This window comes from Coregonus clupeaformis, chromosome 34 (genome assembly GCF_020615455.1).
Source record: "Coregonus clupeaformis isolate EN_2021a chromosome 34, ASM2061545v1, whole genome shotgun sequence".
NCBI classification, from domain to species: Eukaryota; Metazoa; Chordata; class Actinopteri; order Salmoniformes; family Salmonidae; genus Coregonus; species Coregonus clupeaformis.
This window is the reverse complement of record NC_059225.1, coordinates 9,454,573-9,470,544: the sequence shown is the minus strand read 5'-3', so window position 1 is coordinate 9,470,544 and position 15,972 is coordinate 9,454,573. Positions and strand designations below refer to the sequence as shown.

Sequence of the window (15,972 nt, the reverse complement as noted above, 5' to 3'; positions counted from 1 at the left end):
GGCCAATGTATTCAAACTTTTCTGGCCCATGGCGTTACCCCCTTTTTCATGATAGCCAATTGGTAGTTGCAACTCCCCTACGGACTCTGCGAAGGTCGAGAGCCAAGCCGCACTGCTTCTTGACACACTGCTCGCTTAACCCGGAAGCCAGCCGCACCAATGTGTCGGAGGAAACACTGTCGAACTGATGACCGAAGTCAGCTTGCAGGTGCTTGCCACAAGGAGTCGCTAGAGCACGATGAGGCAAGGACATCCCGGCTGGCCAAACCCTCCCCTAACCCGGACGACGTTGGGCCAATTGTGCGCCGCCTCATGGGTCTCCCGGTCACAGCCGGCTGTGACACAGCCTGGGATCGAACCCGGGGCTGCAGTGGCGCCTTAGCACTCATTGTTGAATTTGCGATTTCCAACTTGCTGTGTAATGTTTATGTCCAATGGCCGATGAGCAATGATACATTTAATCTAAAATGTATCCTCATATGACAAGGATTGAAAAGGTTTTGCCAGTAGATTGCCGACTTGATGCATGATGATGACTGCTTGTCTAGCTTGCTAGTTAAGATTTTGAAAGTATGATGTTGACATGATCAGTCCAATCAAAGCTACGGTAGATATAACGTGATTTTACTTCATTTTATCTGTGGCCAATGACCTTGAGTCTTATTGGATGGGCACTTCTAATGTAAGTCTATGGCAACACCCAAGGGGCTTGAATTTTCGAGCTCTACCCATAGTATTTGCGGTGATGTAGTGTCCCTTTGAGTGACAGAACACTGAGCCAATCACGGCGCAACTAGAGAACATTACCAACCCCTATTCTCCATATTTTCCGCTGGCTGCCCCACCACCACAGAAAGCACTGAGCTAGGCTGAAACACCTGCATTTTGGAGCTGCCTTACTCAAGAAAGCAAAAAAGAGACACCTATTAATGCCAAAATAACATGCAAAACAGGCACAAAAAAAAATAAAAAAACAGGTGGGGCTCAAAGTTGGTGGGTCTCTGCCTGATTGAGGTGTCGCCACTGCCGTTATGTGTCTGGCCCCAGTAACTAGCTGGCGCCATTGGTGTCGGCTAATGGGGATCCTAATAAAAAATTAAAATCCTTATAATGTTTTGCTATCCCTGCGGTTTTATGGATGTCCTCATTTCAAGGTTTTCCTGTGGAGAATGCCATCCATACATAGAGTTTTATAGTCATGACGTGAATTTTCAAAGGTTTCAACATGCACTGGCACGGCTTGAGTGGGTCATGTGACAGCAAAAGGGGCAGAGGCGCGCGTCCGCCACTGAAGTATAAAGAACATTATGGATATACTAACAAGATACGTCTCTCCGCTCTAACAATGGTAGTCGTTGTCGTCAAAGCGGCACTCTAGCTCCCACCTATCCTTTCTTTGGATTGGTGGATACATCTCATTATTGTAATCATTTTTTAAAATATTCGATGAGGGTTGTTGACGTCAACCGCCTGTATTCAATGGAGAGAGATGCCGCAGAAAGAACAATGGGTTAGTTATAAACATCTTTGGAGATGCTATGCTACTAGCCTCATGCCATGAAAATGCATAGCCATCTCGAGACAACTCCGATATAAAGTGTTTTTTCTCAAAGTTGCCGGGATGTCACGCGTCCTACTTATTACGAAACTTCTATTCGATCAAATAAACTTCACGTAGAAAATAAGCCATTCATTTTTCTGTTGACCAATTTCGACACTCATTGACCGCCATACATAAATTCCTGGCTTGGTGGCCGGAAAAGAAACGCCACCTGCTGGAGGGAGACAGATTTTCCGCGGAGTTGGGCCTCTCTCTTCCTCTTCGGGTACAATAAAATACACGCGAAGGGGTTCCAGTACTTCGGTCTGGTAATATCTTGAAAACATCGGCAGCGAAAACGGCTAATCATCTACAGATAACAACCGTTTTCATAAACTGACTCGCGACAACATAATTGGCAAGTTATTACACTTAATCTACAGCCAGAGGAAACGGCACCAAAGAACTGTCAAGCACGTTTAAGTGTACGTTAGGTATTTAAACTAGGTTAGCTGGCTAGATAGTTAACGTAAGTAGTCCATATAACTAGTCAGACTATACATGCGATGGTTAGCTAGCGATGGTTAGCTAGTGATGTGTAACTAACGTTAGAGCAAGTAGCTTGATGATTCTGCTTCTTGTTTTGCCACTAAATAGTCCTAGCTAAGTATTTTGGTAGTAGTCTGTCAATCTCTCACACAACAAAAACAGTTGTTGACGTCATTCGGGCAGCTCACCCATACACAGATGAACAGATACCTGTTAAAACATTTATCTGACTCTGTCATCATTATTCACATCCTCATAGACAACATCATTGACTTCCCTGACAGGCTCTCGCTCTATGGCTGGGCTCTGTCTAGTTCTGGGATGTCCGTCAGTCGGGGCTCCAGCGGCAACCCTGACCAGTCTGAAGCAGAATCCAACCAGAGCAACAGTAACAACAGATCGCCTGAGAGGCAGCAGGGTGACAGTCTGTCAGCAACTGAGGAGGAACATTTTTTTTTTTTTTGAAGTGCTGGCTTACCTATTGAGGAGGTAAATTGGAGCTGGGACTGGGAGACAGTCTGATCATTGCCTGAACTGTAACTAAAGAGTGCACCTAGCACATAAGAAGTGCTCTGCTCCAAGTCAAAACATACTCAACACTCTAGCTGCGGGAAGTAGGGATGCTGAGGGCCCTGAACATTTTTTATTTTCTTTTCTCTGACAAAAGTAGTGCACTGGGCCTTTACTAGTCCAGTATTAGTGGACCGATTTATAGCCTTCTGTAGCGCATGTGCCCCCAATGCTGAATGGAGTGATTGCTCTTCTGGGGTTCTATATATGTAACCCTAGTTCATGTCACTGAGCACAAGTGTTTCCCCATCCCTCTCCCCATCTCCCCAGGCTGGTCCATGGGAGTGGAGCAACAGCTCTGCGGCTCGTCCAGTCGTACTCTGACTCTGACGAGGACATCGATGACGCCTAGGAGACCGCTACAACCCTCCCGGTAAACCAAACTGGGTGTCATTGTTGTAGTGCGCACTAGTCACAGACATCCTGCTGCACAATCAATGAAAGAAAAACCACCCCCAAAATTTGATTCTTTATTTTCTATAGTGCTCTTCATACATATTTCAATGCACTTACTAGACATCACTGTTAAATACATTTACATTTTAGTCATTTAGCAGACGCTCTTATCCAGAGCGACTTACAGTTAGTCAGTGCATACATTATTTTATTTTTTTCATACTGGCCCCCCGTGGGAAACAAACCCACAACCCTGGCGTTGCAAACGCCATGCTCTACCAACTGAGCTACATCCCTGCCAGCCATTCCCTCCCCTACCCTGGACGACGCTAGGCCAATTGTGCGCCGCCCCATGGGTCTCCCGGTCGCGGCCGGCTACGACAGAGCCTGGATTCGAACCAGGATCTCTAGTGACACAGCTAGCACTGCGATGCAGTGCCTTAGACCACTACGCACTCGGGAGGTTAAATACACAATAACAAGTCTTAAGACCGAACATAATGCGTGATAATGGCATGTTCCTTTCACAAGTGTGTTGTTTGTACCTATACTTGTATGCCCCACTGGTCTCTGGCTGACTGCTGCTGTGTCTTGTGTCTTGCCAGTGGACTCCCAGCCCGACATTCAGGAGTTGGACCGGAGTGAAATCCGGACCCTATCCTCGTGGCCACGGCCTCATCCGGCCTGAAGGCCAGGCAAAGCTTCACCCACGTGCTGACGGAGGTGAGGACGAGCAATTTCATGTTGGGTCTCGCTTTGTCACAGTAGTTTCTTACAAAGTTGTTTCTCAGGTCTAGAGGGTAACTTTCTTTGATTTGTGTTCTTCTCTCAGAGGGAACAAGGCCGGTGTCGAGGCTCCAGTCTTTCCTCACGGAGAGTGCAGTCGCATTCGCTCACAGTGAGTACATCCACAGATACAGGAACTACTCGCCGTAAAGTCATTGCAAAAACAAGTGAAAGCTGATGTTTTATAAATTGTTCAACTTAATAGTTCCAACTTGTTTACAATGAATAAAGCCTTATCAGACCATTGATCTGAATATTGACAGATGAGGAGGAGCCTGTTGTCATTGACATTTGTTAACGTTCCGTTTGCATTTCTCCTCAGTTTCCTGCCCAATCATGTGGCACACAAGGACACATACCAGCAGAAAGTATTCTGTGGTGTGTACAGTAACGATGGCAACATGTTCCTCTCAGCCTGCCAAGGTAAGGACGTGAACACAACGGATACAGTGGACTGGGAAAACTAATTCCTTTAGTTCTTAACCGCATCGCTGTGTTTACATGTACATTTCCAAATACATATTAAAACAATGTCACATTTTTATTAGGAGTGACCACTGGTTCCTAACACATGCATCCCTCCCCTGTCTTTCCTAGACCAGAACATCCGTCTGTATGACACCAGTAGGGGGCGCTTTAACCTGAAGCGGACGGTAAAGGACAGAGACGTGGACTGGAGCGTGCTGGACGTCTGCTTCACCCCCGACTCCCACAATGTGCTCTACTCCAGCTGGTCCCACTACAGTCAGGCTGGACTCCCACAATGTGCTCTACTCCAGCTGGGGGGGGGGGGTGTACTTTTTTTTTAGTCACCCTGACCTTACCATCGATGAATGAATGTGTATTATTATAACTTAATTTGAAGATATGGAGGTGGGAGGACAGAGCTTTAAAGTAATTGTCCAGTGTTTCCAAATGTATATGAAATATGGCCTATAATTACTTATAATATGAGTTAAATAGTTTTCCTTACAAAAAATGCTAATTAAGTATGTTTTTCTGTGTTGGAGTGGTGTGGGCGTACCCCAACAACAGAATGGTGTGGGCGTATACTGGTCATTACAAATATTAATGCGAGTAAACCGCTGATTGGCCAGCTCATCCTCCTCAGGAGTATGACATCATACTCTATGAGGAAATAGAAAGGATGTTTGAAATGGTTTGTTTGAAATACAAGTTTCAGGGTGGGATTTCTACATGTATTTTCTCCAATTCATGCTTTGGCCACAAATACGAGTATAGGATGAGTCAACAACATTATTTGGGTATGAGTTAACAGAATATTAACTTTTCAAAGTGAGATTTTCACTGAACAGTTACTTTAACCAGTCGATAATCACAGGCGCTTTGATAAATAAATAAAAAGCTAAACTCTTGCTCATTTTGAAAGGAATGATTTCAAAATCACTAGATTTCCGTCACAATCTTCACATCAGAATATAGGCTCAGAATCACTCTCTTGGCCTTCTTGTTAGGATGTTTCGTTGTGTAGTTTGTACTGACGTGTGTCCTCTTGTATCCCTCTAGTTCATGTCTGCAGTGTAGATGGAGACTGTGAAACTCACACCGCCCTTGAGATCAAGTTATTTTCCTCATAATACTTATAGCTTAACCAATGAGGAAATCAACCGTTCTACCTGCAATCCAGGTAGCTTAGTGGTTAAGAGCGTAGTGACAGTAACCGAAAGGTCGCTGGTTCTAATCCCCGAAATACACAAATAATACAATAAAATAAATCCTCTCGATTCGCAAGGATGCATGACGTTACAGCTAGTCATCTCAACCATCTATTACTGATTTTGTGTGCCACTGATGGATCAACAGGAACCATTTAAATTAGATACATTAATCGTCCAGAACATCAATTACATGGATAGCTGAGGACTTCAGTTCATGTGATTTCCCATTTATTTCCTGCTTTAAAAAAAAAAAAATGTGTGTGTGTAACTTTTACTTAAATGATTAATTGATTTCAAAGTGAGACTTACACAGAAATTATGTGAGATTTTCTCTCAAGTTAGGATTCAAACTTTTTAAAGGTGCACTATGCAGAAATTGCTCCACCATTTCCTGGTTGCTAAAATTCTAATAGTTCGCCTAATTTCAGTTTGTGACAAAACAAGCAAGTGTAGTGTACAGAATCATTGTACCATCTACACCGCTGTGAATTCTATTTTCCATAACCAACGACGTATTTTCAGCCGACGCAAAAACAAAGCTTAAGAACGGGAAGCATAGAAAAAGAGCACAGAACAGATCCACTGCTTCTTAGACTTAAGAAGACAGATCTATAACTCGCATTTCTATGTGAATTTGGTCGGGTCGCCCAAAAAGTAACATATTGCAGCTTTTAAGCGCAGCCCCATTTTAGGCCTATTCTTTACATGGGTTGTAGAGGATGTTCCACAGTTGTAGTGCTCTCTGTGTAGGCTGGTTCATGTTCTGTTCTTCCCTCAGAACACAGACGAGAGGAGGTTCATAACACAGACGAGAGGATGTTTCAAGTTTAAACGTTTATTCGTCACGTGCACAGGATATAATAAGGAAGAATAAAAAACCACACAATAACAACGACGAGAGTTAAAGGTTGTTTCTGCCAATACCAGTAAACAGAGCTGAAAACTGACTGGTAGCAGGAATACATAAATACTTACGGTAACATACTAATGGTAATAAACAGTACCTTCAGAAAGTTTTCACAACGCTTGGCTTTTTTCCACATTTTGTTGTTAACAGCCTGAATTTAAAATGGATTACATTTAGATTTTGTGTACCTAGTTAGGTTTCCATCCAATTGGTGACAGATTTTCATGCAAATATTCTGAAATATACACATATTTCCACCCGGGTTGTTTCCACCAAACTGATTTGTTGCAGATAAAAAACCAGTGTGTGATGTAGTGCACACAATGTACTTTTTCACGTTTTCATTTACCGAATAAAAATGTAATGTTCAATGTGTTTCCATCGCATTTTCAACTCTACCGACAGTGTTGTCACAAACTGTCGCATTAAATAGCAAATGTGCCTCCTCTGGTGTTGGCATGGTCTCTAGCCAACAGCTGGCAGATACAGTGTGGGTAGGCTAGTCTACATGATGAGATTATTATGGATTTTTATTTGTCAAACGGCAGTCAAGCATCGATCGTCATGTCACCAGAATAAGACCCTCGATATTTATTGGAAAGGAGCATCAAGCTTATCACCGTGCACTTTCACCACCCTGTGAAGTTCATCATAACTTATATAATCTGTAGCCTAATAAACTGCATGGTTTCCCGAGTCGTAGTGGGAGGACCACACACCATGTCATCGCGTGACTCCCAAGTTTACTTCGATATGATGGTTATTATATCAATATTTGCACATAAAAGCGTTTCCACCAACATCAAAAGATCCCACTTTGTCTAGCCTATTTTGTTTTTTCTACATTTAGAAAGATTACCGAAACAATTTCTGTTTCCATCAGGGCCTGTCATGACATTTATTTGATCTGAAATGTACTTTACGCGCACAAAAAGGTTGGATGGAGACGTGGTTATTGGACTACACACAATACCCCATAATGTCAAAGTAGAATGTCTTGCGTCAGTAAGTATTCAACCCCTTTGTTATGGCAAGCCTAAATAAGTTCAGGAATAAAAATGTGCTTAACAAGTCACATAATACGTTGCATGGGCTCACTCTGTGTGCAATAATAGTGGACTATTATCTCTGTACCCCACACATACAATTATCTGTAAGGTCAATACAAAATAAAGCAGACATTGAATATCCCTTTGAGCATGGTGAAGTTATTAATAACACGTTGGAAGGTGTATCAATACACCCAGTCACTACAAAGATACAGGCGTCTTTCCTAACTCAGTTGCCGGAGAGGAAGGAAACGCTCAGGGATTTCACCAAGAGGCCAATGGTGACTTTAAAACAGTTATAGAGTTTAATGGCTGTGATAAGAGGAAACTGGGGATGGATCAACATTGTAGTTACTCCACAATACTAACCTAAATGACAGAATAAAAAATATTCCAAAACATGCATCCTGTTTTCAATGAGGCACTAAAGTAAAAATGCGAAGAATGTGACAAAGAAATGAACTTCAAGTCCCGAATACAAAGCGTTATCTTTTGGGAAAATCCACTCTTCATATTTTTCAGCATGGTGGTGGCTGCAAGAATACCCATCATCATGTTATGGGTATGCTTGTCATCGGCAAGGACTAGAGGTTTTTGGGAGGGATACAAAGAAACAGAATAGAGCTAAGCACAGGCAAAATCCTAGAGGAAAACCTGATTGTTTGCTTTCCACCAGACACTGGGAGACAAATTCACCTTTCACCAGGACAATAACCTAAAACACAAGGCCAAATATACACTGGAGTTGCTTACCAAGACGACATTGAATGTTCCTGAGTGGCCTAGTTACAGTTTAACTTAAATCGGCATGAACATCCTATGGCAAGACTTAAAAATGGCTGTCTAGCAATGATCAACAACCAACTTAACAGAGCTTGAAAAATGTATAAAAGAATAATGTGCAAATGTTGTACAATCCAGCTGTGCAAAGCTCTTAGAGACTTATGCAGCGTTCAAAACAACTAGGAACTCGGCAAAATATGGGGTCAAATCATGACCTCAATGATCTTCAGTCAGAGATCTAGAAGAGGCCTGAGTTCCCGAGTTGAAATTCCGAGTTGGATGACTGTTCAAATCTATTTTTCCCAGTCGGAGCTAGTTTTTATCCGAGTTCCCAGTTGTTTTGAACACTGCATTAACCAGAAAGACTCACAGCCGTAATTGGGGTATGGTGTGTATTTAATACATTTTGAATTCAGGCTGTAACAACAAAATGTGGAATAAGTCAAGGGGTATCAATACTTTCTGAAGGCACTGAATATGTAAACAGAAGTAATAGTAACCAGTAGCAGGATAACTAGATAAATACTAATGGTAATTGCAATCAATGGACAACAGCGTAATGGAGTAATACATCTAATCAATAATCATTTTAGCAGCAGCATAGGTTGTGTCTGAGTGGGTAGAGACCTGTGGATGGGCATAGAGTCTGTGTGGATAGTCTGTGGGAGAGGGAGAGCAGTAATTGTTAGCTATTTAACAGTCTTATGGCCAGGGGATAGAAGCTGTATAGGAGTCTGTTTGTCTGAGCCTTGATGCACCGGTACCGCCTGCCGTACGGAAGCATGGAGAACAGTCCATGTCTCGGGTGGCTGGAGGCTGGTAATTCTTTGGGCCTTTCTCAGACGCCTGGCATTTACGTCCTGGATGGCTGGGAGCTCATGCTGAGGATCTGAGGGGCCAAATCGTTTCAGCCTCCTGACGTGTGTTCTTCACAACTGCTGGTGTGAGAGGACGATGTTAAGTCCTCATTGATGTGGACACCGAGGAACTTGGTGCCCTTGACCCTCTCCACTGCTGCTGCCCCGTCGATGTGGATGGGGGTGTGTACCCCCCCTTCGCGGGAAAATGTTGTCATCAAAGAAAGTTGTTGAATTTGCGGTTTCCAACTTGTTGTGTAATGTTTATGTCCGATGGCCGATGAGCACCGATACGCTTTATCTATAATTTCTCTTCATATGACAAGGATTAAAAAGGATTTGCCAGTAGATTGTCAACTTGATTCATGATGATGACTGCTAGCTAAGTAAGATGTTGACATGATCAGTCCAATCAAAGCTACTGTAGATATAACGTGATTTTGTGTCATTTTATCTGTGGCCAATGACCTTGAGCCTTCTTGGAAGGGCACGTCTAATGTAACTGTATGGCAGCACCCAAAGGGCTTGCATTTTCTAAGTCTACCCTTAGATTTGGCAGTGAGGTAGTGTCCCCATGAGTGACAGAACACTGAGCCAATCACGATGCAACTAGAGAACATTACCAACCCCTACGCTCCGAATTTTCTGCTGGCTTGCCCCACCACCACAGAAAGCACTGAGCTAGTCCGAAACACCTGCATTTTGGAGCTGCCTTACTCAAGAAAACAAAAAAGAGACCATGTTTGTATGCGGCTTTATTAACTCAATGATATATATATATAATTTTTTTTACATTGTTTGCAAACTGTAATGTGACACGTATTAATGCCAAAATAACATGCTATAAATGTGGGGCTCAAAAACCGGTCGCCACTGGTCATGATCCACATCATTGTGTGGTTGGCCTCTGCCATCTGTCTCTCTCTCTCTCCTCCCCTCTCGGTCTCTCTCTCTCTCCCCTCCCCTCTTGGTCACTCTCTCTGTCCTCTCTCTCCTCTCTCTCTCTCTCTCTCTCTCTCTCTCCCCTCTCTCTCTCTCTCTCTCTCCCCCCTCTCTCTCTCCCCTCTCTCGTTCCTCCACACTCTCTCTCCTCCCTCTTTCTTTCACCCCCTCTCTCTCCTTTTCTCTCCTCAGATCGATGCTCACGAGGACGATGTGAACACAGTGGCGTTTGCCGACAGCTCGTCCCAGCTCCTGTTCTCAGGCAGTGACGACGCAAGGTGTGGGACAGATGGACGCTGCGGGAGGACAGACCCCAGCCCGTGGGCCAGCTGTCTGGACACAGAGACGGCATCACCTTCATACACAGCAAGGTAATAGAAAAAACCACTACCGTGTGTAATCCCCCTCTTACAGTAAGATAGAATGTATGTAATCATCCATATCAAAGCCCTAAACAAATACATGGGACAATTTACTGTTTGTACACTGTTTATACACAAATGTACTGTTCTGACATAACTGGACAGGTGAAAGCCAGGCAGTGCCGTTTCACCAATCAGTAAGGGCTTCGATAGTGAGGAAGGAGGCATTTTTAGTATTTGAACTGGGCCTAAAACTCTGTAACCACTTCACCTTCAAACTGTGCACATCAAGGTAAAAACCTGCTCTCTGTGTGTCTGTTGACTCCACTAATCACTGTCAGGAAAATACAGGTCCATTATAAACCTGCTCTCTTCACCTTGCAGGGCGATGCACGTTATCTGATCAGTATCTCAAAGGACCAGTCCAACAAGCTGTGGGACGTGAGTTCTCCTCCAAGGAGGGCCTGGCGGCCTCTCGGCTGTCCATCGTCCACCAGAACTGGGACTACCGCTGGCAGCAGGTTCCCCTGAGAGGTGACGGGCCAGGGGGGATGGGGTCAGGTTCCCAAGAGAGGTGAGGGGCCAGGGTGGAAGGGGGTCATGGTCCCCAGAGGTGAGGGGCCAGGAGGGCAGGGGTTTATGAATGTTTGGGGAGGCCATGAGGTTGTTGTACATCTGTACTGGGTTCTAGTCTAAATGACATTAGATTAGCAAGTGGGCCAGAAACAGTAGTTGAAAAGGCCACTCCAATCCGACTGTAATCTACTCTAGATTTTACATCTGCTCTCAGAAAATCTCATATTTGCTGGATTAAGTATTGATGACATGGGTGTACAGTATGTTTGATCATTCATCTCCTACTACCCCTCCCATTGTTGTTCAGCTGTACTTGAGGCAGCTTTACTTGACTGTCTAATTGACTACCCTGTTGTTCGCCTGTTGTCCGTCCGTCCTCCCAGCCCTGAATAGACACAAGCTGGCAGGCGTTCTGCACACGCTCATACGCTCTCGCTTCTCCCCGGAGTTCACCACCGGACAGAAGTTAATCTACACTGGCTGTTCCACTGGGAAGGTCATCGGTGAGTCGCTATGCCCGTGGGGTGTGTGTGACGTGCATGCACACGAGAAGGAGTCAAGGTGGCAGGTAGCTTAGTGGTTAAGAGCGTTGTGCCAGTAACCGAAAGGTCACTGGTTCTAATCCCTGAGCCGACTAGGTGAAAAATCTGTCGATGTGCCCTTGAGCAAGGCACTTAACCCTAATTGCTCCTGTAAGTCGCTCTGGATAAGAGCGTCTGCTAAATGAGTCGAGAGCACTGTAATGTGAGCTAACTGTGTGTGTGTGTGTGTGTGCCCAGTCTATGACGTGTTGATGGCTGGCGTTGTGACCCGACTCTGACCATGACGCCTGTGTGAGGGATGTCAGCTGGCATCCCTACCAGGACAACATCAGCAGCAGCTCTGGAAGTCTGTAACTAGCTCTGCTCCACTCTACTGAGGGGATGCGCTCAATTCCATTTCAATTCAGTGAATTCAGGAAGTTAATTCAAATTCTATGAATGAATTGAAAAAGTCTCCAAAGACCATTCAGAATACTTCTCTTATTAAACCAATGTGCTTGTAAGTTCTCTCATCCTTCCTGTCAAATTACATACGACACCTCTCTCTCTCTCTATCTTTTCACAGTGGGACGGAGCAGTGCGTGTTTGGGAGCACAGGCAGACCCACCTGCTGGGGGGGTTGTGATCTGATAGCTCAACATTAATTGTTACTACTTAGAGCCACCTGTCCAACCTTTGCAGTAATGGGCTTTACAGATGGGTTTTCTATAAAAGTCGCTGCTTGAGCAATAGGAAGCAAGAGGGAGAAAAAATCTAACACAATCAACAGCTTTAAATTAGTGGGTTGCCCCCCGCAGCTAACAGACAATTAGCTGCCATAAATCCACAGCTGAGTTCCGGGGGGGTATTGTAATGGCAGGAATGCTGTTAGTGCTCTAAAATTAGAGTCAGATTCCATGGCACCCTCAGAGAGCGAGTGAGCAAATAGCCCAGATAGAGGATGGGAGCTGTCTGTCTGGGGAGTAGCCTCCGGGGCTATTAGTAAGTCTGTCTGTGTGATAAACCCTCAGGGGCTCATTCCTGAATGAAGACAGGCAGATGCTAAGTGGTAGGATACATGGAGAAGCATGTTATGGGATGTTAAGTGGTGCAATGGGCCCTCGAGAACACTCTGTGAGGCAGGTGTTGCTAGTGACAAACGCAGACAACGGGGATGGACTGAAATTCAAAAGCATCAACAGCCGAGCCTGTGAATGGAGGGCCTAGTGGAGAGGACTATGCCAAAAAAGGAGACTGGCTTTTTTCAAAATGTAGTGAGTAGGGGGGTAGGAAAGAATGGGTATAAACCATGTGATCTCTGACAGCCAGAGATAAAGGAGAGGGAACACAGGGTAAGAGTGTACAGCACAGTACAGACTCGATGACAGAGCACACTCTCGGCCCGTAGGAAGAGGACAATAAAAACACAAGAATGGAAAGATGCGACTCTTAAGAAAGTTGAATAAAAACAATGGACCGAAAGCTTAAAAACAAATCAAACGGAACTATGGAAAGTGACAAGGGAGAAACTACACGACTGGCTAAGGACCTAAGCCGACCGGTGAAGCTTGTCACGATGGTCCTAACCTCTGTTCTGGTGGTTGTTACAGACCTTTGGGCTGGACTACTTGGCAGTGCCGTATTCAGACGCCATTTTCACCTCCTGTTGTCAGGTGTGGTTCTATTTGGACCAGCCCTGAGTCTGTGGGTGTCCAAGTACAGCATCTTTGCAAACAGGAACCACTACCTCTACAGGTGAGGTATTTTTTGACAACACCCAACAGTATTATGGAGAGCCACTATTCATGTGGATTAAATGGGCATGAGCATGATATAGAATATTGAAGAGAGTAGATCAAAGTTCCATTCTTTCAAAGCTCTCTTGTTGTTGGTTTGTGATAATGAATGTGTTGTTTTTGTTTTCCTAATTTCACACATAATATTCACCCAGTGACCATATCATCTAGTTCTGTCCCGAGCAGGCGCGGACTGGGACAAGAATTCGGCCCTGGCATTTTATCCACACCAGCCCACATCACTGTGCTCGCCACGGTATATTGGCCATATATCACAAACCTCCGAGGTGCCTTATTGCTATTATAAACTGGTTACCAACGTAATTAGACCAGTAAAAATACATGTTTTGTCATACCCGTGGTATATGGTCTGATATGCCACGGCTGTCAGCCAACCAGCTTTCAGGGCTCGAACCACCCAGTTTATAATGCAAATGAGTGCCCGTCATGTGTTCCCCTGAATCAACACCTACCCTAAGTGTTAACGACTATTACAGGGCTCCAGACTAACTTTTACAGTTAGTGGCACCAGCCCATGACTTGGTCTGACCCAATTAATCATAAAGTCATTCATTAAGAAGTGTAATAATTAGAGTACTGAGGTATTCAAGAAGATGCGCAGTCAACAACCGAATACAGTGATTATCATGAATTTTGGGTTGGCAATTAGACTATAGATTATTTTTTTTTTGTTCAATAGTGATGAATTACATACATCTTTATGTGCACTAACTAATATCATAGGCAAATTCATTTGGGGTTCAACACCTGAGGAAGTGGAAACTCAAAGCACATTAACTAGACCGCTAACTCTAAATATAACACCCACTGCAGGTAGCCATGCATTCATCCAACAGTAAATATAATGTCCTAAAAAACGTTGCAGTTATAGGCTACTGCCCATGAGACCTATAGGCAGGCCTATGCCCTCACAATGGCCGGTGCACATTTCGCATGCGTGCCACTCCATATCTCAAAGCCATATCAAATATCTTGGTTGTAAAATAGTTGCTATTGAGATCAATATTGAGAGTTGAGAAATAAAAAGTATACCTACAGAATGCTGAGACCCTCCTCTCTTCGATAGGGACAAGGGGACAAAGCTTCCAAAGCTGTGTTTTTCCCACAATTGCATTTTGAAATGTTAAACGATCAGAACACATTTTTCTGTTGAGCTCATGGGGGGAGAGGAGAGTGACTTGCTCTTCACAGCAGCTGGCACCAGCAAGGGCACAAGGCACACACTTTCATTAGGAATCATCAGGATATTGCACTTTACTGTTTGACCAAATCATGGTTTTAGATGTTGCAGGTCTCTTTGCTGATGCCGCCTTTGAATGTTAGTTCAGAAAACCGGGCCAGCCCATCTTGGTAGGGGGGGGCCGGCCGTTTCCCACCGGGCCAGCCCATCTTGGTAGGGGGGCCGGCCGTTTCCCACCGGGCCAGCCCATCTTGGTAGGGGGGCCGGCCGTTTCCCACTGAGCAGCCAAAGGCTCATTATAGAGGAGTATAACAGAGAAATTGCGCAAAAAAATACAATAAAATTAAAAAACTGGCCCATGGGCCACATAACCTTCTTCATATATAAATATTTTTGTGTGTGTCAATTTAGACCAGGCCACCCAACTAAAAAATGGTCCAGCCCATCTGGCATTTGCCAGAAGGCCAATCCGCCCCTGGTCCAGAGTTATTTAGCCATCTTACATTTATACTGGATACCTCTGCTTTGGATTCTCTCTCAGGATGTTCCTGCGATCAGGCTGGGGCTGGACCTGTGTTTTCACTGGCTCCTTCATCTTCCTCCTCTCCTTCTCCATCCGTCGATCCCTCGCTCTCTCCCTTCGCCACCTCTCACGGATAGCCGCCGTGGGAGCACTGTGGTGGGGCTCTCGCAGTCTCCTGACTCTGCTGGAGAACATGGCAGGCAGCTGCTACGAGCCCATGCCTGCTACCCTGGATGGGGGCCTGAACCTTGGCCAGGGAGCCGGTGTCCCAGGGAAGTCCTTACTCCTGCTCCATGAGGGCGAGAGCAAGGCCTCCTGCCTGAAAGCGGGCATGCTGTGGCGGGGATGGGAGGTCTCGGAGGACGCTCTCCTCCTCTGCCTCTGCTGCCTGCTCCTGGCCGAGGAGACTGCAGTGTTGGGGCCCTACCTAGCCCTGGGAGGGCCCTCGGGGCCCCCGCTTCGCCTGCTCTTCCTGCTCTGCGTCTCCCTACTGGGTCTGTGGCTGTTTCTGCTGCTCTGTCTGCTGGCTTACTTCCCGCAGTTCCCCTCCCAGCTGCTAGGGGGAGCTCTAGGCTGTCTGGGCTGGAGGGGGATGTATCAGGGCTGGTATCGCATGCAGCCCAGCTGGTGCTGTCCTGGGTGGCCTGGAGAGGGACTTCTCACCACAGCTCAGAGAGAGCCATACAGCGAGAGGGGTGTTCATGATGTGTGGCCAAAGGATTAATGTATTTGGCTAGAATATTATGTGATGAATATTATTTGCACCCTAGATGAAAATAATAAAGGATATGACTCCATAGCAAAAAGGTCTCTGCGTGATATTTTATAAAAACTCAAACAATTACATTTTTGTTTGCCCTTTTCTGGTGCTTTTTATATTCAATGGGATAACTCCTCTAACACCAAGAATATCAAATTTGATAATAATAGGAAGA

The 15,972-nt window shown here is 45.0% G+C and overlaps 2 protein-coding genes and 1 pseudogene across 2 annotated transcripts; all 3 read left to right on the top strand.

The window, feature by feature from the left end:
- The first annotated feature begins 1,622 nt into the window (after positions 1–1,622).
- On the top strand, positions 1,623–5,950 carry LOC121549432 (annotated as a pseudogene).
- A 4,297-nt stretch (positions 5,951–10,247) lies between these two features.
- Positions 10,248–12,168, top strand: LOC121549433 (DDB1- and CUL4-associated factor 11-like). Its single transcript, XM_045210310.1, has 4 exons — positions 10,248–10,429; positions 10,805–10,954; positions 11,380–11,499; positions 12,104–12,168. Exons 1-4 carry the CDS (start codon positions 10,348–10,350, stop codon positions 12,166–12,168), a joined length of 417 nt encoding a protein of 138 aa, XP_045066245.1. The 5' UTR covers positions 10,248–10,347.
- Positions 12,158–15,944, top strand: LOC121549704 (fat storage-inducing transmembrane protein 1). Its single transcript, XM_041861546.2, has 2 exons — positions 12,158–13,272; positions 15,056–15,944. Exons 1-2 carry the CDS (start codon positions 12,989–12,991, stop codon positions 15,759–15,761), a joined length of 990 nt encoding a protein of 329 aa, XP_041717480.1. The 5' UTR covers positions 12,158–12,988; the 3' UTR covers positions 15,762–15,944.
- Positions 15,945–15,972: the final 28 nt, after the last annotated feature.